Raw genomic sequence first — 27,360 nt, 5'->3', positions numbered from 1 at the left:
TCCAGCCTGCATTTCCATGCATCATCTGTAAACAGATTACGCTAAATACTACTATGAATTATTTCTAAGTATGACTATATGTATACAATGACTACATGTAATGCAAATCATAGAATAATTGAATCATAGAATGGCCAGGGCTGAAAGGGTCCACAGTGATCATCTAGTTTTGGCCTCCCTGCTATGTGCCTAGGGTCACCAACCACCAGACCAGGCTGCCCAGAGCCACATCCAGCCTGGCCTTGAATGCCTCCAGGGACTGAGCATCCACAACATCCTTGGGCAATCTGTTCCACCAGAGCGGCCCTGCAGAGAAGGGTGGATGAGAAGCTGGACATGAGCCAGCAGTGTGCACTTACAACACTGAAGGCCAACTGTGTTCTGGGCTGCATTAAAAAAGGGCTGGCCAGCAGGGAGGGGGAGGTGATTGTCCTCCTCTACTCAGCTCTTGCGAGGCCCCATCTGGAGTACTGCATCCGAGCCTGGGGCCCCCAATGCAGGCAGGATGTGCAGCTCTTGGAGCATGTCCAGAGGAGGGCCACTAAGATGATCAAAGGGCTGGAGAACCTCTCCTATGTGGAAAGGTTGAAGGAACTGGGCTGGTTTAGCTTAGAAAAGAGAAGGTTCCAGGGATACCTCATCATGACCTTCCACTACTTGAAGCAAGCATTTAAAGAGGAGGGGAATGGCTGTTTATGAGGGTGGACAGTGATAAGACAAGGGGGAATGGTTTTAAACTGAAATGGAAGGTTTAGGTTAGATATTGGGAGGAAGTTTTTCACAGAGATTAAACAGTGATTGAGCACCTGTTAGAAAGGCAGGGACGACTTAGGGGAGCTCAAGTGCATGCAGTGTTCCTGAGTGAACAGAACAGGTGGAACCACGCTCCACCCCTTCCCGGACCTCATTAAAGGGATGGTAGTAGAGACAAGGGTATCTTGCTGGAGATCCCTTCCCACTTGAGGCTTTTTGAAGGTAAGTGGCTTTTTCCCTTTATTTTTATATCCACAGCTGTTGCATTTGAGCAAATTTTCTCAAGAAGATGATACTCTAGCTGGTCATTGCAACCCCTACTACCTGAAAGGAGGAACTCCCAGGGGAAAACCTGCATCCCCTATCTCAGACTGCTGCATGGATTATTGAAGATGATGGTCCATTATTAAATCCCCTTCCAAGATGGCAGAATTTTTGAATAAATTAGAACAAACTTTTCTAATAACAGAGGAAAGAGTAGTAGCAGCATCTGCTGTAGCATGGCTGCTGCTCCTAACTATGAGCTCATATCATTTCTCTATGGAAAGACTGAAAGATGAAATGGAGCTTTTAAAAGACTGTATCAGACAATCGTAAAACAAAATTACACTACTGGTGGGCCAAACTGCCTCCTCTTTGAATGGCAATTCCCCTCTAAAATTAAAGACTATACCATCAAAAGGGAAAAAGGACTTGGATCAACAAGATCCTTGGATCCTGGTTGAATCTAAATATAAAAAGAAAATCAAGCAGACTGAAACGTAACTGGAGGATCTGAGAAACTCAGATCCTCTAGAAATAAGACCAGTAATTACTCATAAAACCAAATGCAGTCCAAGATAGACTGGTGGAGCTGTCACCTGAGCAGTGGCCCCTGCCCACATGATATTAATATGACAGCGATCCCATACACAGCCGCCAAACTCATGAATTTGTTACAATTTAAACAGAATATGAGAGAGAATACCAGCTTGGCTCTTTAGATTATGGGGCATGGGGACTGAAAGTGTGGTAATTAATGGACCAGACATTTCTAAACTTGAATCTATCACCACACATCTGGCCCTCAGACAAAGACAATATGTGACTGTAATGCATAATGAGGAAAATCATTCTCTAATTCAAAAGATAATGGCTGCATGTAGAATCACGTGGCCAAATAAAAATGATGTCCCAATGAATACTGGTCTATGAACTTTGATGGAGACCTTCAAATTATAATAGAGAACTGGGAATGAAGGAGGCAATTTATGATAGTGCTCTTGAGAGTCCAGACCTGGTTAAGTTCTTGGCAGGGATGAGGCACCTCATCTTACAAAAGCACCTCCCCAGCAGTATGGCATGCTAGTGTCCATTCTAAACCCTCTGGTAACCTCAGAGGCCATTGTCCAAAAAGCTACTAAACTGGTGGCTGATCTAGGAGAAGCAGAGTAACTTCAGACCAGGCACTATGTCCAGAAAGCATAAGAGGAAGTGGTCTTCCCTATAAGTAAAACTAGGAGACCCACCCTACGGACTTCTCAATCAGGACCCATACATGTATCCCAAAAACAGATATTTAATGACTTAATCCAGGTTAGGGTTCAATTTGCAAAGACTGATCACCAGTCCAATCAAGTTGTCCAGCTATGGAGGCTGCTGGAAGAAAATAAAAAGTTTCAAAACACCCCCAAAAAAGCAAGGGTAGGAATTGTTTCACAAGTACCAACAAGAACATAGATCTTGGAAGATTTCATAGTTCCTTACAAAAGGAAAGACACCTCAAGTGACCTAGGCCACTGTGCCCATGCCACACGAGGAAAAAGAACTGGCAATTGCATAGTTACTTGCATGATGGGGGATGCCAGCTCCCTGTATCTAGAGGACCCAGATGGGATCTGAGGCCCTATGTTGAATTAAGTATTTTTGGTCCCAGGAGAACATAAAGCAAGTGATAGCATTAGTAGACACAGGCACAGAAACTTTGATTATGTATGGTGATCCAACTAAATACCATGGAGCTAGGATGATGATTGGTGGGTTTGGGGGACAGACCATCCCTGTAACCCAGACACGGTTGAAGTTGGGCGTTGGGCATCTCCCACCGCAGGAGCATGTATACTCAAAGTGTCTATTGTCCCAGTCCTGGAGTATGTATGGACATAGATATGTACATAGCCTGTATAGTTCTTCCACATGGCCAATATGAAAGTTAGACAGAGCATGAAGAATGACAGTGAATTACAGAGAATTGAAAATCACATCACTCATTCATGCAGCCATACCCAGTATTGCCTGATGGATTCTTTGAGTAGGAAGCTAGAGACCTACCATTGTGTCCTACACATGGCAAATGCATTCTTCAGTATTCCATCCATGAAGAATCACAAGATCAGTTTGCATTTACTTGGGGAGGCAGGCAGTGAACCTTTTTAGGTCCTGCTGCAAAGGTATGTGTGCTCGCCTACGTATGTCATACTTAGCAGTGTGTGACCTAGCAGATTGGAATAATCCCAATAACATCAAACTGTACCATTATATTGATGACCTCATATTGATGTCTGACTCACTGGAGGTATTAGGAAAGGCAGTAGACCCACTGACTACCTATCCACAAGAGAAAGGGTGGGCTATAAACCCACAGAAGCTGCAAGGACCAGGCCTGTCAACAAAATTCCTGGACATAGTTTAGTCAGGAAAGACCCAAGTACTGCCCAGTGTGGTAAAAGACAAGGCTCAGGCATTCCCTTCCATGCCAAGAATACTGTGTTCAGTTTTGGGCTTCTCACTACAAGAAAGACATCAAAGCCCTGGAATGTGCCCAGAGAAGGGTAATGAAACTTGCGAGGGGTCTAGAGCACAAGTTTTATGAGGAAGGGCTCAGGGAGCTGGAATTGTTTAGCCTGGAGGAGGCTTGGGGGAGACCTCACTGCACTCTACAATGTCCTGAAGGGAGGTTGTGATGAGGAGGGGCTTGGCCTCTTCTCCCGGAGCAACAAACAGGACCCGAGGAAATGGCTGCAAGTTATATCAGATGAGGTTTAGACTAGGCATAAGAAGAAACATTTTCTCTCAGAGAGTGGTCAGGCATTGGAATGGCCTGCCCAGGGAGGTGATGGAGTCGCCATCCCTGGTAGTGTTCCAGACAATAAGGAGCTAGAAGATATGGTTTAGTGGTTTTCTGTATGGTAGAGGGAGGACAGTTGGACTAGATGATCTTGTAGGTCCCTGTTACACGCCACCTTGCGCTCCGTTCGTCCCCGAGTATCTGCGGCTGGGCCAAATGCCAAGACAACAAGGGAGTGCGTGGCAAAATGGCATTTTATTAATGCAAACACACCCTTATATAACTTTTGGTATAGAACTTGCTAGAAAGTGGGCAAGGCTAATCCCGCCCATCGTGAGTATTAACTAAGGAGGAGGGACCTTTCCCGTCACATCCCATAGCCCCGCCTGCCACCTAATACACTACAGGTCCCTTCCAACCTTGTGATTCTGAGATTCTAAGACATCTGCAAGAATTCAGCAGTATAGTGGAATACTGGTGTGCCACTGGACCCCAGTTAGTGCAGGTGCTGAGGCCTTTATAGCAACTCACAAAGAAAGGCCAAAAATGGGACCAGGAAAGAACAAAACAAGATGCCTTCCAGCAAGCAAAACTAGCTGTTAAACAGGCCCAGGTGCCAGGTATATTTGATCCCACTCTTCCAGCTGAACTAGATGTCCATGTAACTCAGGAAATGCTTGGCTGGTGCCTATGGCAGCACCAGAATTCCATTTGAACCCCAGTTGGGTTCTGGTCTCAGGTTTGGCATGGAGCAGAAGGTACAGTATGACTGAAAAACAGTTATTGGCTGACTACACTTCAATACAGGCATTGGAGCCAATAAACCAAACAGCTGAAATTGTAGTTAAAATGACCTTGTAAATTCAGGGGTAGTTGAAAGATCTGACCAACCTTCCTAAGACAGGGGTGGCCCAAGTGCTGACAGTGGCACAGTGGGTTGCCTGTCCCAGCCAGAGAAGTAGTCTGCCTTTGTCATCATTGAAAGAAGAGCTTCAGAAGACCTAGTGACATATCATAGTGATGTGCCATAAGAGACAACAGTTGCTCCACCTGAGATAAGTCCTGTTAAGGGAGGGAAATATCCTGTTCCTGAAGATGCCTGGTATATGGAGGTTTGCTGGGATGTGACATCATGCCCCAACTGTTGACACCTCCAGCCCTGGAGCAGCTCTGGTCGCAGCTGCTGTGAAGCAGCATGTACAGGTGTGATTTTTTAACAGCCATCACCATTACAGAGATGTAGTGAAGGACAACCAAAGCAACAGATACTTGTAAGGCATTTGGGGTCATTGAGTGAAAGCTTTTAGAAATATTTCATTATCCACATTTTTTTCCTTTATGTGTAGGTGCTCTGAATTTTTCATTTGGTTCTTGATTGAGATAGTAGAGATCTTAGAAAAGGAAAAGGAGAAAACAGATGTGAAAGCAGAACATCATGTGCTGCCTTGTGCATACTGTGCAACAAATCAATATAAAGCCTATCATTTTGCAACAGCAGTACTGATTATTTTTAATTTTAAGCATGTGCATCTAGATATCAAGATGTCATCCAAACTCAAGTTTTACTACACAGTGTGCTGGACAAACTGGATCTTCAGTTTCTCTGTAGAGTTCATGAAGTAGGTTGAGCATTGCCAAGGACTTGCAGAATAGGCTTTCTTGATTTCTTCTTTCTAATGCAGGTTTACACTTCTCTAACAGAGTAAAATTTACAATAAAATTTAATAAACACTGTTATATAATTGATGGGTTTGGTTCTCATAGGGAAGTAACCTCTTTGAGCCTGAAGTCAAAAATCCAGAGGACATCCTCATGATACCTTGAGACAAATATTTTGTCTCACAGAGTATCTAATCCTATATGCAACACAGAGTTATGTTATTAAGAGCAATATTTTAACTAAATGCAACTACAAATTACACATTTTACCTTGCTGAAATTGCTTGTTAAGAAATTTGTGTCAAAATGTTTTGAGTAAACCTTTTCATGAAGAGATAGTTCTGTCAAAAATAAAATTGATCATTTATGGATTTTCTATTAAATAAATACACAATAGCACACATTTATGTGGAAGAATATTTGCAAAGAAGTTAAGCCAAAGAGCTGTAATTTCTGGTTAGTTCTAATTGCAGTTAGTGGTTATACTTGGGTCATTTGGAAGGGGTTTTAGTAGTCTTAATTCAACATCATGGAAAGACACAACTACCATGGCTACAAGCCTTCCTTTTTTCATTAGCAGCTCAATTTTTCCACTGGAAAAGAGCTATTGTCAAGGTTGTAATCACAGAGGGAGTGGCATTCAGCTTTTGGACAACCTGAACCCCAGAGTGCTCTGGCAATACTGTGGGTCTGGTCTTTGGCACAGGGAGATGCTGACATGTGCATTTAAACCCTAAAGTAGCTCAGCTAATCGGCTACTTGCAGCTCAAGTCAGGCATTCAATTAATCGTCTTGTCAAGGAGCTGCTTTGTGGGGATGTACGTGATACAACCCCTTATGAATAAACAAATGAATTAGCAGATCCTAGATTAGCTGCAGCTCTCTGGGGAGATGGAGCATATTTCTTTGTACAAGGAAATGACATAAATATCTAGAAATTACGGGAGGCATTAGTTTTTGTGGAGTGCTTCTGGAGGAACAAAGCCCGGCATTCTCGTTATGTTATCATCTTCGTGGTTTTCAAAACAGCAATGAGACAAATTTTAACAAAATGGTATTCTGCTGACCAAATCACTAAGGAGTTATTACTGCAGCCTGTCCAGTTTACCCTGTGCCACTGACATGAATGCAGTAACAGTGCTGAATCCCTTGCACTCAATCCCTTGTCCAGGTCATCAGTAAAGATAATGAACAGGACAGGCCCCAGTACGGACCCCTGAGGAACACCAATCATGACTAGTCACAGCTGGTTGTAATTCTCTGGGTCTGGCCCTCCAGACAGTTCTTTATCCAGCAAAGAGTGTATCTGTTCAAGCCACAAGCTGACAGCTTTTCCAGGAGAATACTGGGGGAGATAGAGTCAAAGGCTTTGCCAAAGCCAAGACAGACAGCATTTCAGAGAATCACAGAACTGTAGTTGTCTGAAGGGACCTCCAGAGATCTAGTCCAACCCCCTGCCAAATCGGGCTCCCTACATCATGTTGCACCAGGTGTCCAGATGGGTCTTGATTATCTCCAAAGGAGACTCTGCAACCTCCCTGGGCAGCCTGTTCCAGTGCTCCATCACCCTCACTGTGTAGAAGTTCTTTTGCATATTGGTGCAGAGCTTCCTATACTCAAGTTCATGGTTATTTCCTCTTACTCTGCCCCTACAGATCACTGAAAATAAGTTGGCTATATCCCTTTGTCTCCCACTCTTTAGATATTTATAAATACTAATAAGATCCCCTCTTGGTCTTTTCTCAAGGATAAACAGACCCAGGTCACTCAGCCTTTGCTCATAAGAGAGGTGTTCCAGGCCCTTTATCATCTTTGTAGCCTTCCACTGAACTTTTTCCAGGAGATCCTTGTCTTTTTTTTTTTTTTTTTTTTTTTTTTTTTTTTTTGGATTGGAAGCCCAGAACTGGACACAATATTCCAGGTGAGGCCTAAACAAGGCAAAATAGAGGGGGAGGATCACCTCCCTTGACCTGCTGACCATGCTCCTTTTAATGCATCTCAGGATCCCATGGTCCTCTTGGCCACAGGGGAATACTGCTGGTTCATTGCCAACCTGTTGTCCACCAGGACCCTCAGGTCCTTCTCTGCAGAGTTCCTCTCCAGTAGGTTATCCCCCAACTTGTACTGATATATGCTGTTATTCCTTCCCATGTGCAAGACTCTACGCTTGCTTTTGTTAAACCTCATCTGATTTCTTACTGCCTAGTTCTCCAACCTATCTAGGTCCTGCTGAATGGCAGCACTGCCTTCTGGCATGTCAGCCACATTTCATTCCAATGCAGTGTAAAACCTGAAAGCATTCAATGCAATCAAAATTGCTTAACTATATTTGTCAGCAATTTTACATTATTTTTCCCATTCATCACATATGGAATCTAACACCTGTCTCCAGAAGTCAAAAAAAATGTTGAAGGTGCAGCTATTGGGCTGCTTCTGCTTGTCTGAACCAACAGAGTTTCCAATTGCTTCACTTGGTGCAGGGCTGTGTTGCAAGGAATACCCTGAGCAGCATACATGAGCAGTGATGGTAGTGCAAAATACATGTGTGACAACAGGTGCTGCCTCTGTGTGAGCCCATGGCGATCACAAAGACAACAAGAAAAAATGTGAAAATCACAAAAAAACGTTTTGGCTGGCTGCAGCAATTGTCTTTGCATCCACCGAAGAAGACTTCTCCAAAGCCAAAAGGAACTTCTTAACTTTTACCCAATGCTTGTCAAAAGTCTTGGGCTGTACAAACAATGCAGCCACCTCAAATGTGTGAGTTATGACTTGAAAACCCATCAGAGACAAAAGCATAGAAGATGGGTTGAGTACAGGTCTGCTTGCCTTGCTCCTGTGTAACAGCAGTGAAGGGCAGTGATGCTCTGACTACCCTCATGTCTGTGGTGTGGTGCCTGTGGTGCGCTCCTTGGAGGCAGCATGATGGAACTGCACATCACAACCCCTCTGCCAGTACCTCCATTTCATGTACATCATTTGGGCCATAGAAAATTTTGACACTCATCCAAGTCCACATCATGATTCTCTCAGGAGATTTCAGGCCTTTGCTCACTTGGAGCTGAGCTTAGAGAAGGCTGGGCTCACTCAAATGCTAAATGGAGTGAGCATAACAACACACAACTGTGCTGAACTGACACATAGCCGTGCTGAACTCTTCACCTCTGATGAGCAATCCTTTTCCTAAGAATCATAAAGCTCAGATGGGAGCTGAAAGCTGCTCGGTGACCTGACGTCATACATTCCCTCAGGGCTGAACAGTGCAGATGAAAGGAACACAGCAGCTATAAAGAAATGTATGCAGCTAAGTTCCAACCCAGCACTGGGCCACATGCTACAGAACTTGGCAGGCCAAAACCATGCTGCCACAGACCGCAGGAAACCAGGGAAGGACAACGGGCGGCAACCATGCAGCATGGCAGCAATAATGCGTTGGGTTTCACGTGGCCCAGAGACACACCGCCCCACACCGGGTACACCCCTCCAGCGAACGGCCACACGCCCGGCGTAGATACAGCTTCCCCTCTCTGGACAGCGGGCTACCCACGCGCCGCGACCTCCATCCCTCTGCACAATGGCGGCCGCGCGTGCCCGCGGCCGACCCAGGGCGGCGCCACCGCCATCTCCTAAGGCCGGGCAGAGCAGCGGCCGCCGCCCGCTCTCCTCGGTGGGGCCGGGGGCGGGGCGGTGGCACCTTCCCATTGGCGGAGCGGAGGCGGCCTTGTGCTGTGCCTGAGCCGGCCGGGAGCGGCCGTGTAGGGCTTAGGGACTCGTGCGACAGAGGACGAGAAGGCAGGGGAGTAGGGGATCGAACGATCAAGCTCCGACCGACCGGTCGCGGGGGGCGACCGCTGCCGCCAGGCGGTTCCCAGCGCGACAGCGAGCAGGGAAACCCCTTCCCGCTTCGCCTCGCCGGGGTCAGGTGCGGGGAGGCCGGGGGGTGCCCCAGCCATGCTGGGTAGCGGAACCGCGGTGGAATGCGGCGGGCGGGCGGTGCTACGGAAAGGGGCGGGGGTCGCGGAAGGCGGGGGTGGTGCGGCCGAGGCTGGGCGTTCACATCCGCGCTCCTCCGCAGGGCGTGGGGCGGCCCCGGCGTGGCGGTGATGAGGGCGTCGAGCAGGGGCTGAAGGCGGTGGTCAGCGGTGTGGCGCGACGTGACCATGACGGTGTTCCGGCAGGAGAACCTGGAGGAGCACTATGAGACCGGCGAGGACCTCGGCAGGTGGGTGCGGGGCGGCGGCGGGGACAGAAGTTCTCATTGTGCCGATCTGGTGCCTCGGGGAGCGGCGGGAGTGGGGCCGGCAGCGGTGCTGGGGTGCGGTGGGCAACGGGCAGAGCCGTGCCGTCAGCCTCCGGCTCAGCCCCACTCAGTTCGGCCAGCTGGGGTTCGTCATCCTCCCCGCTTCTGTTAGAGAAGGCTGCGGCATTTCGGGACAGCACAGGGCCGAATCTGTGTCCTGCGGTGATGTCAGTGATTGCAAAGCTTGGACGGTATCACATTACTGCAGGGCTGTGCCGAGGGCAGGGGATGCCCTGGCTGCCCCCGGAGGGGGGGGAGGTCGATGGATCCGCCTGGCTTTGCGTTGTAGCGGGGCTCTGAGCTGTGGGACTGCGGATAGAAAGGAGCGGCATGTTATCAGGAACGTTTAAAGCAGCAGAAACGTACTCGTGCAGGCGCATGCAGAACCTTTTCTTACATCTCAGGTGTCTGCTGGACAGTCTTGTGTTGATTTGTTGGATTGATATGTGGTATACTGAACCATGTATTTCGGGTGTGTGGTCCAAATATTCTATTTGGAAAAGAAGATTTTGATAAGAACACGTGAAGTGTTCTAGACTTTGGTTTTCAGTTTCTGGACTACTGAAACTGACACCGTGCTTGTGCTTACAGATGCTGGTACATGATTTATCTTACAGAAGAAAGTAAAGACAGAATCAGAAATTATGTGTTGTGTTTTCTTAAAATTCTTTACGGAGGAAAACAGTTCCAACCTGCTAGTTCAGGAAATAACCCCTCATTTATTCGTTTTAGAGGGAAGGTGTCAGTGCAAACCTTGATCCCCAACACCCGTTTGTGAAAAAGGGCTGTTTCCATAACAATGCTTACATACTGAAGAGGTTCGATAAGGACACTCATAGACAGAATGCAAAAATATGGGGGTTTTCCCATGCAAGCATGCTTCAGAAGTCTCATGTTAGCTCAAGAATGAAGCACTGAAGGTGGGGAATTTCATTTTTAAATCATGGGGAAGTGCAAATACTGAATGATGTTGGACAACATTTAAAAAAAAACAAGTGGAGTTTTTTGTTTTTTTTAATTGGCTGAATATAATGTAATAAAATTCAGTAAAAAAACCCAAATTGTTGTGTTAATGTGATGAATTAGAAACAATATGTTACAGTATCGAGACTGTTTGCTTTTCTCCATTTTAGTGGTGTGAAACCTTGGCATGCAGTTTAAACCTGTAACATTAAAGAATTTAAAATAACTAGTTAAACTATTTGTTTTTTCCTTAAAGAAAGTGAATGTAACAAAGAACCTTACTGATTTTTAGTAACTGTTGTGAGAATATGCTGATTGATCATAAGTGTAGCCTGATGTGTAGGTTTTGCTGTAAAAATAAAAGGCCCTGAAGAGTTCACCTCAGTATCACTTTGAGAAATGCCCATCATTCTATGACTAAATGCTGTCATAAAACAGTAGGGGTAAAGAAATCTCAGCATAGTTGTTGAGCAGTTTAGTTTGCTGATGCGTTTAACTTGTTTTTGAGCTTAAGCTTCTAGGATTTCTTGAAATACTCTTGTAAATCCCATTTATCTCTCTTGCTTCTTTCCCCCTTAGGCTTATTACTTTATTTGCGAGTGTGTTTATATGCAAACATATCAACCCTGAGTGAGGCTTAAGACTAAAGAATCAAGTGACTATTAAAAGCACCTGTGACTTTACTATGTTGGGGTTTTTTTTTTTGTACTTATATGAGAACTTGAGTCATGATCTAAGATTTGGCTAAGCACTGATTAAAGGGGTTGCTGTTGTTTTTTCTGCTTTGTTTTGTTTTGCCTAAATCAGCCAATTTTTCCCTTGTAAGGGATGAACTCATTTGTTTCCACTTAGCAGCAGCGGTGAAACAAATGAGTAGGTAAGCAAACAGATTATTCTTGTGTTATTTTGTTGATTTTTATTGTTGGTTGTTTTTTTTTGTCACTAAGGGGTATTTGCATGTATGGATCCTGAAGCTCCTAGGACCACCTGCCTTTTGAGAAAGCTTTGTGAAGATGCAAATACTTCGACATTTTTGTTTTCACTATTTTTTTCTTCTGAAACATTTTGCTATCTCTGTTGCCTTGCAACACTACTGGCAGTAACTAGAATAAAAAGTAGCTTTGCTGTTCTAGCAAAGGTCTCTCAAAGAAAATATGTGGATTGTTTAAGTGAAATTCCTGGTCAGAGCTAGTAAAGAAGGTTTGAAATATTGCTTGCAAAAAACCTGCAGATGGCTAAAACAAGGGGAAGAGATAATGGCGTGCCTTGGCTCAAAATATGCACTTCTCAGTTTTATGTTATTAATCGATGCCATTGAAAAAGTAATGAACAGTCATTCTCTTGCCAACATGTTAGAATTTTTATTCCATTCTTTGGTTTGTTTTGATTTGTCACTATAGAAAATACGAGGAAAAAGATCTCAGAATTATGAATACCTGTGGAATCATTCACTTTTTTTTCATCTAGACTGTACATGAATTGTGCACATAGCTTTGTGATAGCTGAAGTGAATTTATTTCTTTTGTCCAGTTAAGCTTTTGAGTGTCCCAAGACTTGTCAACCCAATGCTGTCCACAGGACAGAACATCATATGTGGGCACTGTGCTCTTGACCATTGTACACGTTGTTCTATGGTATACTTTCTTGGATCTTACAGATTTAGTGTTATGTATCGATGTGTTATACAGGTGTAAGTTATTGTGTTAAATAATCATCTATCTATGACATTTCAAAGAGTGTTGGAGATTCTGATCCTGCTACATTAGAGATTATCTTGAAAGGGTAACAAATTTACTAAACTGGGTTTATTCATTTTATTTCTGCCTGCAGTTGCGAGCCATCTGACTGTACATTTTAAATACCCTACTGCACTGCCACTGCTTCAGTTTGCCCAAAAGATGGGAATTAAAGTTCATCAGTATTAAAAACCTTATTGGGGAAGGAGACAAGGAAAGACCTTGAAACTAGATCAGACTAATAAAAATGTTTTTTTGTCTGTGTGTGTGTGTGGGTTTTTTTGTTTTGTTTTTTTTACTCTTCTGTGATGGACTTTGCCTGGAAATGGTTGCTGTGAGAAATGATGCTCAGGAAATGACTGGGTGTACTGTCCAAGCAAAGCTACACTACATACATCGTGTTTGTTTATATTAAATGAAGTGACTTGGTTCATAGTCTTAAATACTAAACAACTTCTGCCTCTGCTTTTCTTTCATTTTTTTTTCTTTTTTTTTTTTTTAATCATTAAACTTCTCAGTGTTTCCTAGAAGAGCTGCAGACTTCTGAAATAATGTCTCAGAATTGAAAAATGGCACTTGTGTTGCATTGTGGTTTGCCACTTACTAGGACAGCCCTGTTGTTTCAAGAAGTAGGATGAGAGATCAGTATATCAGACAAATCTTAACTTGTTTGGAATGTTTGAATTCACAAGTGAAACACTTTCAACCACTGTTGAACGGAACAATGGATTTCAGCATTTCTGGAAATTCCTGTGCTTCAGCTTAGTGAGCTACTAAGAAGAGTAGCTTCCAGGGTTAGCTCACTGCTTTCTGCTGTTATCTAAGGTATCTAATAACTTTATCAGTCCAGAGGGGAAAATGCATAGGATAATGTGATGCAGGTGCTGATAAGAGAGAATAGGCAGTTGTGGAAGTGTGTGTTTATGATCTGAAAAATGTTCTTTGGAGCATTCAATTAGAAGATAAATCTTTTCTAGGCCATGTGGGATCTGATGTCAATAGTAAGCAGTGAGTACATAGGCAGAATATATATGTATATATATTCTGGTTATTCATACTTCAGTTTTCAGAAGTGCTTATTTGTAGGACTGCAGAGGCTGTGTCCCTCACCTATCTTTACACTGGAATAGTAAATACATGGCACTCTGATGTTGAGAGGAAAGAGAAAGTGGTGGACAAAAAAATGCTTGGGTGACAACTATAGCATGACCTTTGTGGTTCTTTTCAGACTTTACAACTCATACTAATGAGCTGATGTGCTGATACAACCTAAACAACTCATACTAATGAGCTGATGTGCTGAAATTGTGCATGTATTGTCAAGTTCCATTATGAGATACACAGCATGTGAAAATTCTTCAAGATGATGTTTCCTCTCAGAATGGCCAAGCTGAGAACCATGCAAACTGTCTTTTTAATAGTATCACAGGGTGATGTTTATTTCCTGTTACTTATTCTATTAGAAAGTGATGATAAGGGATGGATGAGGGAAGGAGCAGTTTGAAGGATGGTCTGGTAAAGCTTTTTTTTTAATTACATTTGTCTAAGATTTTAAACTGTGCCCGTGGAAATTACTGGATATTGAAGATGGGTAACAAACAAACCCAAACCCCTGGAGCAGTTTCCTGAGTAACTTGTGTAAGGTTCTCAAAGATAGAATTCAGTACTTTTCTGACTACATGTATGCAAATTTCAGTAATATGTGATGGTGAAATGCAGTAAATTGAATGGGCTGAAACTGTTGGCCCCAGTTCTTGTGTAAGACGCCTGAGTGGCTGATGAAGCCTAGCTTGCAGCAAAGAGCTATTTCAGTGCTTTCTCTGAGCTGTGTATGTGTTGTATCAGTACTGTAAGCTTTGAGAATCAGTACTTAATGCTTGCCTTGATAACACTGAGTAGAGCATGTCCTGGCCCTGCTGGTTGCATGGGGGCTGAAAAAAAAATCCTTTAGCTGTAAGAGTGGTGTTAAGAGTTACTCTTCTGGATCTCATCTTACTTTACCTCAAGTTCAAGCCTCAAAATGGCTCTGTTTGGGAATGTATAATAAAATGCAAGCTGCAGATCATGCAGGCTGCATGCAGCACAGCCACTGACAACTGCTGCATTTTAAAATGTGTTGAGAGGTGTTGCTGCAGGAAAACCACAAGAAGTGCAGCTGCTTTTTGGTGTAACGACTTCTTTCTTAGCTTATGTCTCTGTTCAGTGTCTGATTTATAGGTCTCCTAAAACTGAGTGTAATTAACTCTGCAGCTTGCTGATTATTATTCAATCATCTAGATGCAGAAATATTTGTAAATCTGAACTCATCAGGAAGTAGATTAAAATGTTTGTATGTTTGTCTTTGATTTCTAGCTAGACTCTGTGAAGTACAGTCAGCTCTTGAATTGATGTGCTGAGCGTGTGCTTAAACTTTAATTTGATCTTTTCAGCTTTGCTTTTTTTTTTTTTTATGAGTGTATAGGTGGTTTTTTTTGTTTTTTCTTTTGTGTGGACTTTTTTTTTTTCATCTCTGCTACTTACCTCTACAGATGTTCGGATATATCTCTTTCCCTGTTAGAACTATGTGTACTGAACAGTGTTTGGCATATTCGGCTTAGGAGGAGGCTGAGGCTCTGTTTTCATGAGGGCTGTATGCCAGACTGAGTCTAGGCTGATGGTAGCTGACAGGAGTAGTATCACTTTCCCCTGCTGAATGTTTCTACCCAGTTCTTTGATGCACAGATGCTGTCAAAGAGAAGAAACAACTTATATCTATTTTATGGTCACAGTTCACACTGTGTTTCAACTTGCAAGGAAGTCTTTGCAGATCTGCCTCAAGTTAAACGCATGGGAGGGACAGAGGTAAAGAACTGTAGCGTGAAGGCAAAAGAACATAGGCTGTAAACCAGGAAATAAACTTGAAAACAATGAGAGTGATGGAAAGTACTGAGGTGTCAGGGTAATCTTTCCAGGCAGTTGTTAAAGTTGGTAATACATTAATAGGCCCATCAGTTTTTGGAGGAAATTACGTATTTCCTGTGAGAGTCACAGCTGGTCCTTATAACCAGGTGTCCTGTTTTTGCCGGATTTTGTTAGTCTTGCAGCAAACATATTGGCATAATTGTATGTTATGGAGGAAACAATGTCTGTTAAAACAGTGGTTTAGTAGCTTCTGTTTCCTGAATGATAGAGTCTCAAGTAAGGCTTCTGTCAAACTCTCTTTTGACCCCACTGCTGGAAGGTGGGTGACCCAAAGGAGTACTATCCAGCAAACCTGAAGAGCCTTAATCACCACCACAGTAGATCTTATTTAAACAACACTAGCTTGTGGCAGAAACTGAGGTGGACAATGAAAGTTTGCTTCTCAGGCAGGGTCCTGGAACTGAAAGTACTTCCTTGCATATTTTCATTACACAGTATGTATAGAGTAATGTGAATGGTGTGAAAGTTAGTGGAGCAGTGTAGTAATTTTGCTGCAGTCAGTTCACATAACCTGGAGCTGATATAGCAAGAGTGGAGCCTGTCTTGGTCAGTTGCTGGGTAACATTCCTGTCACAGTGCAGAGGGATGCTATTCTTCTAAGTACTCTGAAAGAATGAAAATGTTTAAGGAAATGAAGGAACTTTGAACTTGAAAGATCTAAATTAGATTTACACTTTAATGTTCACAGGTAAGTGAACAGGCTGCAAATTGAAATGCTGCTGGCCTCCAGAAGAGAGAACTTTGAATTCAGGATTTCTCTTTGAAACCAGACCAGTTTGAACAGGGAACTGAAATTCTTTTAAAGGCTGAGCTTGATAAATTAATGGGGAGTTTGGCTTGACACTGCTGTGGGGAAGGAGGAAGCTGATAAGGATTTATACTTTGTAGGTCTCTTAGATGAGCTTTAAATCTGTCTTCTATACAAGCACATCATAGTCCTTGAGGATATTTCCTTCTTTATGAAGGGTATTAAATTTTGTTGTTGCATGCATTGATGTTGTGGTGAATGTCTTCTAGCAGGTGCTTTTCACCTAAATCCAGAGCAGATCACACAGTTTAGCATTGTTGTGAAACACTGCACTGAGTGATCCATTTGGTGGTGTGTAACCTTACGGTTTTGGTTTTAATATTTTTTAATATATATTTTAATATTTAATATTTTAATGTTTCATATTTTATCCCTTGTCTCTTATTCTCTATTGGTTACATAACCAGATGTGACAAATGACAACTTCTGCTTGAAGATACAGATTCACAGAATTGTAGGGGTTGGAGGGGGAGGGGACCATTGAGTCCAAACCCCCTGCCAAAGCAGGTTCAGTGATACAGTAATGCTGAGGAAGGAGTATCACTGTGTGGCTGCCCAGACCAAGTGTATGCATTCTCCACCAGCAGCATGGAGCTTACAGAGCAGTGGCATGCCACGTTTGTAAAGGAGCGAGTCTCTCCCTGAATAGCCTGTCTCCACATTTAAGGTGCTGCAGGTGTTTAGAGCATGTTGTCTGTACTTTTCTAAAAGCAAATTAGCTCTTACCAGGTGATGGCAAGTGTATGAGGGTATTTCCACATCTTTGGAGAATTTGCAGTCAGTGTAAATTATAATCATGCTTACAGCCTGATTGACAGGTTTAGTTTTGTTGGATTTATTGCTGAGCTGTTCGGGGGAATGAGCTGTTGAAAAGGAAAAAACACATTGCTGTATGCAGTGCCCTACTGCTTGTACATTTCTTGCCTCAGCTCAGTGGTAGGATTGCCTTTAACTGAAGTAATGTACTATTAATGTTTGATTTCTACTGTATCTTTCTTAGTGAGCGATCAGTGTTAGTTATAAATTTTTGCCGGTTATTTGAGGAGGTCCTGCTTACTGTCTTGTATGTCACTTGGCTTCTGGGTTCTTGTCCCTTTTTTCAGCTTTATCTCAAAGGCCATCTCAGACTCACTGTAAGGCTTGAGGTGCAGGATGGTGTGTGCCTCTGAAAGACTTTGCTGTGAGTGCCTTGCTTGCGAGCATGCCTCTGGGGCCAGGGATCAGGAGAGCCATGATCAGGAGCTACAGTGTTTTGAAGTTACTATCCTTACAGGAGAAAAAAGGAAAGGTGTTCATTTTCTGGAGTCTGTGTTAACGTTCAAGACATGATTACAGAGATACAGGATGGTGCCTTTCATCTCTTTGGTCTCAGCTGAAGTTTTTAGTCCCAATTTGTGTTCCAGGTTGTCTGCAGCTTAAGAGGGCTGTTTTTGTTTCTGAAATTGTGCCTTGTAGTCTTGCTTTTCTAAATGAGAAGAAAACCAGTGTTAAAAAATTAAAATGCTGAGATCCTGTGCTCTCTTGAGTGCAGATTGGTGTTTACTGTGCTTAGTTGTGTAGGTATCAGTAGGCACAGGTAACTCTTATGTTACTTGGTTGTATTGTATTCTCTTCTGGCACTACTAGCAGCTAAATTATTTTGCCAAGTTCACTGGAGATCTAGTGGTATGGAATTTGTTTCTCCTTGTGCAGACAGGGAAATTATATTGCTGGATATTTTACTTGGGTCTTGCAAGTTCTTGGCCAATATCCCATCACTTCCAGTAGCTCCTTTTGGCAGCTTATTACTTCCTAAGAAAACCACAGACATGGCAGTCTTGGTCATAGCATCTGTGAAACATTGGGTTAACTCCATTGGTGCAGATTTTTATGAGCGTGGAATGCAGGCATTTGTTCATAGCTGGTGAAAATACATAGCTGATGGTGGTAACTATTGGGTTTGTAGCTGAGAACTTGCTCTACCAAGTAGTGTCATCATGCTGTTTGTAACTGCTGTAGTTTCCATGAAAATAACTAGGAGGCATTACTTTTGGAGCTGCAAGAGTTGGGTCGTTTGCATAGGTTTGCTGTCTGTTCCCCAGGAAAGGAAGGCATGACAGGGAACAGCTTAGTATATTGTCTTTGTTATTGCTTTCTATTTGAAGGGGCCTTCTGATACTGTTTACTTTCTGCCTATACTGTTTATGTTTCTGCCTAAAAGAAGCATTGCTTTTTCTGCTCTTATTACTAGTTAAAACATTGATTGAGGAACAGATAGTTCCAGACTACATCTTACAACTGTTCTGTTTCTGGTTCCTCTTGTTCCTGCAGAAAGGCTTTCCATAATGGTTTTCTCTGTGGGTATGTTGCCATCAGGTAGCTCCTGGTGGGTGCTGCAGTGCTTCCTTCTTAGCCCACCCAGGTGCCCTTAGTGTGTGACCAAACCTGTCCCTAGGAGAGACCAACAAAGGTCTTTGTCCACACCTGACACACTGCCCTTGCAAACACCAGAGCCTTCCATTGTCATGATGAATGGCAGAGGAGCATGTAGACCTCCATGGCACTTCGTGGAAATGCTGCTCTGCAAATGACAGGGAGCCTGGCTGCTGATTAAACCTACATTACAAGGGCTGTTACTACATGCTCTGAGCATGCTTTCTCACTGCGGGAGCTGTAGGGCAGACAGGCAGGCCTTCCTTTGCATGGAGGTTGGAGAGGGCAGTTTGCAGTATATTTTTTTAAATGTTCTGAATTCCTAAGTGCTCCAGCTCATCTGTGAGTGTGAGCAGATGTAAATAAAGACTAAAGAGTAAGGGAAGCAGACAATTACTTTGCTGTAAATAGCAGCTCATAAAACCATAACTTAGACAGTCAGTTACTAAAGCTTTTGGTATGAGGTTTGATTATGTGATAGAAACTGTGCTCTGTTTGCAGTTCTTTTAATAACAGGTTTTGGTGTCTTCCTAAAAAAAAAAAAAACAAAAAAACTAAAAAAAACTAAAAAAAAAAAAACTTAGTTCAGTCAAAGAGAGGCATCACGTTCACCAATGCAGATTTTCTTGCAGAGCATCAATGAATTATGTGCTTATGGATTTTATTGCTTGGTGCATTTCTTGTGTATGTAGCTAATGTCAAAGTGATCGCTGAAAGGGGAAAACTAAAAAACCAAGTATAAGCTTGTGGTTTTAGGTGTTTCTTTGTGTTCTGGTACTGGGAATGTTAGTAACCTGTGGATTTTACAGTGATTATTCATACCCAGTGGGAAGTAAGTGAGATAAAATCTGTATCATACCTTCAACTGTATCCTTTCTTAGGAAAGCGTAACCAGTTTGGGGGCTTTGCAGTCTGTCTTCATTTCTGCTTACTGTCTTTCTAGCAAGTGTTTATTTGAATAATCATTGCCTTGTCATAGTATTAAACCTATTTTTCAAAGATAATGGAAAAACAACTCCTTAAGGCAGCCCTTATATATATTTCTCTGCTCTGAGTGCCATGCATTTGAATTTTTGGTTTTGTGACTTCAGTGTAGAAAGCCCCTGGAGCTGGAGCATAGGAATGTTTTCTAGATGAACATTACCATTATTCATTAAGATCATAAGTTGTCTGTCATAAAATGGAGGTTCTGAAAGGTGAAATAAAGGGAAGTTGTTCATTATAACAAAAGAGTGGTTGGCATAACTGAAATATAATAAGCATTATCATTAGATTCTTCCCAAGCTGCCAGACAAGCATGTGTATCAAACAAGCTTCAGAATCTTTTGCTATAAAGGGGAAGCAAAGCAGGAAGCTTACCTGTTTCTTTTTACAAAATTGCAACAACAGCATTCCTTGCTTAGCATCATCAAAATCAAATGTTTCTTCTGATCATATACTTTAATACTCACAACAGGATCCTAATTTCTAAGGAACTTAGGGCTGGTCTATTGTACATCTAACTTAGAATTAAAAACCATATTAATCCTTCCAACACTTAGGAGGCTAACTTAAGAAGTAATGTTAAATTCTGGTCTGGTTTACAAATTTCTTGAAAAGTCAGAAGGGAAAAATAAAGCTCTAAAGAGCAATACAAGTATTAAGGTTCAAATTCTGGCGTTAGGAACTAGCACAGTAAATTATGTTCCTTATTTATATGGCTATTTATTTGGGCATTGATTCTGTAAGTACTTGTACATGCAAGCTCCTTTTATTATTGCAAATAATAGCTAGCATAGCACTTTAAGAAAAGTGCATTTCTCTGTATCATTTCACCTTATTTCTAGCTTTTTCATTTCCATCAGAGATGTAGCTGTTATTTGAACTGTTTACAAGTGTGAGTACCCTGTTTTTCATATGGTAAAATGGTCTGTGAAAAGGCTTTAACAGATGTACATATATTCAGACCAAATGAGTCCCAGCAAGCTCCATTGTTATTACAAAATGGCTGGTATCCAGCTGGCTTGGAAGTTTTACTCCACACATATTCCCTTGGCTTATATAGTAGGTGTGCTGTGTCTAGGCATGGATTCACATTATGATTTTAAACCACGGTATCTATGAGTAGACTTTTGTCTGAAGCATTTTCTTAAGCCTTTACTTGGGCAACTGAAATAACACGTAGTTCTTCCTGTTCCGGAGTTTAATTGCTAAGTAAAGTGCTAATGTTAAGGGACTTGGCAGAAACAGCAGAAGATGTCTTGTATGACATCTTCAAGCTATGCAAGAGTGATAAGCATGTAAAGAATTATATATTTGCTTATGCTTACAAGGGGATATCCATCAATTTGTTATTCCAAACACACATGCAATAATGCTGCAATTGTTATTTGTGCCTAGGCAATAATTTGATCAGGAAAAAGAAGTGTCTTGGTATTTCTCTGCCTCTTGTATAAAGTTTCTTTGGTGTTGATAACTTGTATTTCTTGCCTTGTCTACTGACACAGCAACAAATGTGCATGTCTAGCATTATACAGACTACATAAGTGAGTGCTACATATATAATATGAAATTGAATTGTTTGCTGAATTGTTTGTGTGTGTTCATGAAATGAAGCAGGTTTTGTGTATGCATCACAACCACCTATTCTGACAATTCTAACAATTTGAAAGTGGCAAAAAAAAATTAATATTTAATTGATTACTTTAGGACTTAAATTGTTTATTCATTGCTATAATATGGTCACTGAAGTTTTCTTTGTAGCTCTTTGTTTTGAATCTGCAGTAACTTAAGGGCTTCCAGCAGGACAGAACCATCAGGCCCTAAGTAATGTTTTCTTATTTTTTTTCAGTGCATCTTCTCTTCCTAATAGCTGCTGTCAGCACAGATCCAGGGTTCTTCTGCTCAATCCCATTTGCATTCCAGAACTCAAAGTGAATGGGAAAAAAAAATACATCTGATATCAGAATTGCTGCTCAAGCTGGGGTATCTCTTTTAAGAAACATCACAGAACTTCTAATCAGCGTGCAGTATCTCTTTGTTCTGATTATCAGCAACAGCACAAATTGACTTATTTACCTGCCTACTAAGCCAGATTAATCCATTGATAAAAGCATGATTTAGAATTCTCAACCCATTACTAGTAACCAGGTTGGTCTAAAGGTGTTTCTCTTTTTCTTATTTTGTGTAGCTTGGACCTTGGAAAACACTTTTGCTATTTGTACACAGATGCTAGTTTTCCTGTGCCAAAAATGTTCGTTCTATCCACTAAAAAGTTCTAGCAACAGTGCAACTCCTCTTTCTGGCAAGGGCTTTGTAAATGCTTGAGAGTTAAAATAAATCTTCCTGCTCCTGTTTTACTTCCTCTTCCACCACGTGCTTTCTTCCCTTGACCTTCAGCTGTGTTAAACTAATTTTAAAGGGCACAGCTTGACCTAATTGCTTAACAGAGTATGATCATGGAGAAATCCCATATATTGTCTGCTAACCCTGCGGTCACGATTTCTTTAAAATCATGTGCTATTTTGAAAGAATGCATGGATGGGAGGGCTGTGTGTTGGTGCTGTCTATGCAGGATTTAGCAGCTGCATAATCTCTCACTTTTCTTCATTGTTTGAAGTACCGTTGACAGTGCCACCTTTTCTGCTTGAAAACCACTTATCCTTCATTCTTCAAGGCACTTAAAAACAAGACAGAAAATTGCTGTCCAGCTCAATATGAATCTCTGCTTTGCTGTTCTACCCAAAAGAAAAATATGTGGGTGTGACTTCTTGTGTGAACTTCCCTTGAAGACTTAACTCAATTTAGGTGTGAGTGCGCCATGCATTTAAACACATGCAATTAAAAGATAACTGCTGACAGCCCCCTCGTTCCCAAAGTCCTCTAGCAAGGTTGTCTGTGGCCCTCGGGCTGTGGGTGCTGGCTGCCAGGCCTGTCACAGCTCATGGCCCACTGTGAGTGCCAAGTGGAGAATTGCTTTCCCTGGCTCCTCTGTGGGGCCAGTAGATATGCACAGGCAGATTGGGAATTATGTTTATGATAAATCAAGTCAGATTCACTGGGGATACAGGGTTTTTTCTGATTCACAGAATGACTTAGTGACAGGAAACTGGTTGATGAAACTAATGGTTTGAAAAGTATGGTGCAAGCAAAAGCATGCATTTCCTAGCTGTGTCTGGATTCCTTAGGTAAACTAATTGTGTGATATCAGTTTTAAACTGTCTCTGAGAGCTAATTTTGACTCACGTCCTTGCATGGTACCTGCTACCCCTTACTCCACTTCTGGAGAACTGCATAAGCCTTGGTGCCATCGCCATGCTCCTTCAGTGGAGAGAGAAACCATTTTCCATAAATGGTACTTTTTGTGTTAGATCCAGTATTACTTGTCCCACTTAAATATAATCTGATTCTTCTGTGTGTTGTAACACCAAAAGAACAAGTTCAGAAAACTGTGTGACTGCTTGCCCTTCTGTCTGTGATGTGTATTGCATACCTTGTGATTGCAAATTAATAACTAAATAATAAATCAGTGTCATTCTGTCTGTGCACTTCCATCGATCTGTAGGTTATGTGGAACAGTCCTAAGTTCCAGTATTGTCAACCATACACCTGTAAATGTTACTGATGTATTGTTTTGCTGGTAGATATATAATAGAAGCTGATAGAAGCTGTCGGGGCTCACTCTCTCTGAAAAATGTGGGGGAAAAAAGAAAAGGATCCATATGGTAGGGTTTGTGAGGAGAGGTGCAGCCCATCCTTGTTGTGCTAAGCAGTGTGTCAGCTTTTGATGTTCTTCTGTGAAACAGAGCTGTTAGTACTTGCGTGATGGGATGGTTACTCAGATGAAATAAGTGTTTTTTGGATGTGTGGTTTATTTATTTATTTATTTATTTTTGGTTGTTTTTTTGTTTGTTTGGTTGGTTGGTTGGTTTTTTTGTTTGTTTTGTTTTTTTGTAGCCCTCACAGGACTTATATCTTTACATCTTGCCAGAACACTGGTGAGAGTGTGAAGTGAGTACCTGAAGCGTGCCCAGAACTGTTGGCTTAGGTTTGTTGCAGGAGTGTTTGTTCACTTTTAGCCTGGGTGCTCTCCTAGCAGAATCCAAAATTTGTTCCTAAGACTTTGTCACGGTTTGAATGAAAATCCACCTGCGTCCGTGACAGAGGGCCATGGGCCCCGCAGGGGCCCTAGGCTGAAATTTAAAAGTTAATTAGGAAAAGAAAACAGCGGCAACGATCTAAGGAGGCACACTTATTTACTAAATACTATATTGAAATACAGGATAACACAATATAATACAATATAATTGAAAATTGAGCTAACGAATCAAGCAAAATAGGAGAGAGAATGAGTCCCGTAACCGAGAGGTCTACTGTGAAATCTAGGCGAAACGGTGAAAGCTCCCACACACTCCCCTGAACGCCAGAACTTGAAAGACCCCAGTCTAGTCTGCGACCGAGATAATATAGAATCCAGGTCCCGTGACCTATCGTGTTGTTCTCTGGGAGATGTAGTCTTCTTCTGTAAGTTGCAGATTCAGTAAAATAATTCATGCTTTATATGATGTTATGATGTGGAATACTGATAGCAAAATTACAAAATTATTAAACCATGACAGACTTGCATCTGCATCGTCAGTTTGCTATCTTAAACAAAAATATGCTTAAGTACACTTAAACCTGTTAAGGTTTTGCTGATACTTTTTCTTCTGTGATGTCCAAGCAAGCTTAGCCAACCAGTAATGTCAAAGTGAAGTGAGAGAGCTTAATGGCTTTTATCTTAAAAACAAGGGTGGAGGAGGAGTGGAAAGAGACTATTTGTCTGTGTGGATGTATGGTATTTGGTTTTCCGTGCATGTTTTTTACTCCATTTTTACCTCACACGTCAACTGTGTTGTCTTGGTGTGCTCTGAGAGGTCCTGTGTTTAGTCAGCTGCATATAATGGTCTAGTAATTTATTTTATTTTTTTTTTCCCTGCACCCAATTTGGTGTTCACTTTTTTTGGGATTTAGAACTTTAAACACATTTTAAACAGCCTCATTTAAACACTCCTTTCTTTATCCTGTCAAATGTTGTATTTTTAGTAGTGTCTGGATATTAGTAACTTTTATTGTGGATGACAACCTGTACTGATCTGGAAAAAAAGGGGCATCTCTTTGATACTGTTTCTTTCATACAGCCCGTGCTGAAGAACTCACTGGAAAAATGTAAGTTCGTAACACAATCATTTTTGAAGTAAAAATTGAATCAATTCTTTAGGGAAAGGGATGAGCCTTCTGGGTGTGTTCAATTAATTTCTTTGTATCATTGTTTGCAAAGTGTGTGTGCAAGTGGTGGTGCCTTGAGGCAGCAGGTAGAGGGCATTTGTTCACCCAAGGCAGTCTTGTGCTGGGACAATGGCAGGTGGGCTCTGTCTAGCCTGTCCTTAGGAGCCACGTGGTCCTGAAGTGGGGCACTGCTGCAGCTCTAGTGAGGAATTGCTGCCTGAGTCTGCTGTTGCTCTCTTCATCCTCTTAGGCAGCTTCTCCGCTGCACAGTGTGCTTAATCTCTGCAAAGCATTGGCCAGTTTGCAGAGTATATTGTAAATATGTACCGCTTGTTTGTGTGTAGTTTTGTTCAGATTACTTATCTACTCTGTATTCTCCTGTCTCTTTCTTCATCACTATATCAAGGTTCAGTTGCTTCTATATCCCAACAAAAAAAAAAAACACATATCACTGTGTGCTGCTTTGACTTGGGTGTTTATCTTTGTTCACATTTGTCCTTTGCACTTTACCTGCTATTCAGCCTCAACTGAGTACTTGCTTCCTGATACCTACTAGATTTTTTCTTTGACTTCAGTGTGTCAGAATGCACTGGCCTGTTCTTAATACCTGAATATCTGACCAGCGGTTGAAGTTTTTCAGAATGTTCACAGTTATGAAAGGATAGAAATGTCTTAAGACCTAGTCTAAAATAATCTGTTTTCTCTGTGTAATGTACTCTTAGCCTTTGTCCAACATCCTGATTGTAACATGTACATCATAAAGTTGTCTTCTGTGATAACAAGCTCACTTTGATACTTTGTGAATCAGCAGAAGTTTTATTTTTTTATTTATGGTTCCATGACTGCTTTCACGTTGTTCCAGAAATCTCCAATGAACTCAGTTGATTAATCACTTTTTTTTTTTTCCTTTGGAGGCACCAGGTTTAATCCTATTAAATGTGTTGTGTACAACCTAATGTCACAGTCAATACAGATTTCTAGCTGAAATTCCCAAGTGGCCAAGCCAATCAGTTCTTCTCTGGGATAGGAACACTAAGTGGTAAAGAGTATATGGGAAATAAATGTTATTCTTTTGTATTACATTTCAGATTACAGGGACAGCTATGTTTTTTTTACCATTCTGCTTACTTGAAATGGCAACCATTGCAATATAGCCCTTCTGTTTGTATTAGATTTTTGAATGTAGTTTGTCAGCAGTTAAGTGTTTGGTATTAACTTTGCATTTTTTCAGCATAGGTGATCTGATGCTACTGCTGGCAAATGAAAGTATCAAAATATTCTGAATTTTGTTCTTTCTACTTTATAATTCAGGGAGGAAATAATGTACGGGGAATATTTTCTGACCTGTCTTCTTTTTTGTTTTGTCTGTATTATTTCAAAACAGTGAACTTACATTTCATGTTAGGTAATCCACCTGTAATTGCACTGTGTAAAATCAAATTTGATGCTTCTAGAATAATATCCTAAATGTAGTGAACTACCTAGAATTCAGTTCAGTTTGGTTTCTTAACTTGACATTGACTGACTTTCTGAAGTTGAGAGAAGCTGTGCACCATGGAAAAGTACTGGAGTTCTTGACTGATCAAAAGTGGTATTAAATTGCTCCTTGGTAACATCGTGTTGCATGACTAATAGATTCACCTCTGTTTTCAATAGACCAACTTAAAGGAATTCAAATTTCAGAAAGTTGCAGTGCCTAATTACTTGTTGTTGGGAAGTAAAAAACAAACAATGACAAAAAAGAAACAAAAACCAGGTGCTTATCTGATACCCCCAAAATGTATTTCCTCTTGGATTTCTCTGGCTAACATTAATTATTAGTATGTGTCTGGTAAAGCAGAAGACTTAAGGCAGAGGTTTTGGTGTCATCAATGAAATCTGAAGGAGCAGAAAATAAAAATGCTGTAAGTGTTGGAAAACATTTCTTGCTTAAAGAACATTAGTACAAATAAAGTTGAAAGTGATCTCAGATATTCTTAAATTCTAGTTTGCCTACTTATATGTTGTCTCTTTTGCCTATTTTAGGGTTCTGTCTTTCCAAATATGTAAGGGGCAACATAGCCTTGGAAAAACTTCAGTCTGTTACCATTCATTTCTAAGATGTATGGTGGCTTTTCTCCTCTGTGACTTATGTGAATACTTTGTTTTTAAAATGAATGTTAGAATGCTAATAGCTAAAAATGAATTTTGATTTTTATGAGGTCAGACAGAGGTGAAATGTGACAGCAGGAACCAAGTGGTTGAGGGTGCAGGAGTGTGTGTAAGTATGTGCATAGATGTTGTCAAGCCTTTGCTGAGGCAGAGGAGGTATTTTAGAGGAGATTTCTTCCCACAGCGCTGTACTGTGGAACTGCAACTCTGCTAACTATCCAGCACAACAAACCTGTGTGTAAAGCATATGATATTTTAAACTGATTTTTAACACTAATGAATTATAAATATATATATATGTTTGTGGAAATCTGGGGGGGGGGGG

The 27,360-nt window shown here is 41.6% G+C and overlaps 1 protein-coding gene across 3 annotated transcripts in view; it reads left to right on the top strand.

Moving 5' to 3' along the window:
• Positions 1-9,181: 9,181 nt before the first annotated feature.
• The window catches only part of DAPK1 (death associated protein kinase 1), a 99,638-nt gene continuing 81,459 nt past the window's right edge, over positions 9,182-27,360 (top strand). For all 3 annotated transcript variants that reach the window (XM_085529102.1, XM_085529103.1, XM_015849289.3), the window contains exons 1-2: positions 9,182-9,380; positions 9,534-9,680. In XM_085529102.1, the coding sequence (XP_085385228.1) occupies positions 9,619-9,680 (62 nt within the window). In that variant the 5' untranslated portion in view covers positions 9,182-9,380; positions 9,534-9,618. The remainder of the gene's footprint in view (positions 9,381-9,533; positions 9,681-27,360) is intronic.

The sequence above is a fragment of the Coturnix japonica genome, chromosome Z (assembly GCF_054131305.1).
Source record: "Coturnix japonica strain WE chromosome Z, WE-NBRP24, whole genome shotgun sequence".
Taxonomy (NCBI): Eukaryota; Metazoa; Chordata; class Aves; order Galliformes; family Phasianidae; genus Coturnix; species Coturnix japonica.
Note: the sequence above shows the minus strand (reverse complement) of the source record. Positions and strands in the feature narration are given on the sequence as shown.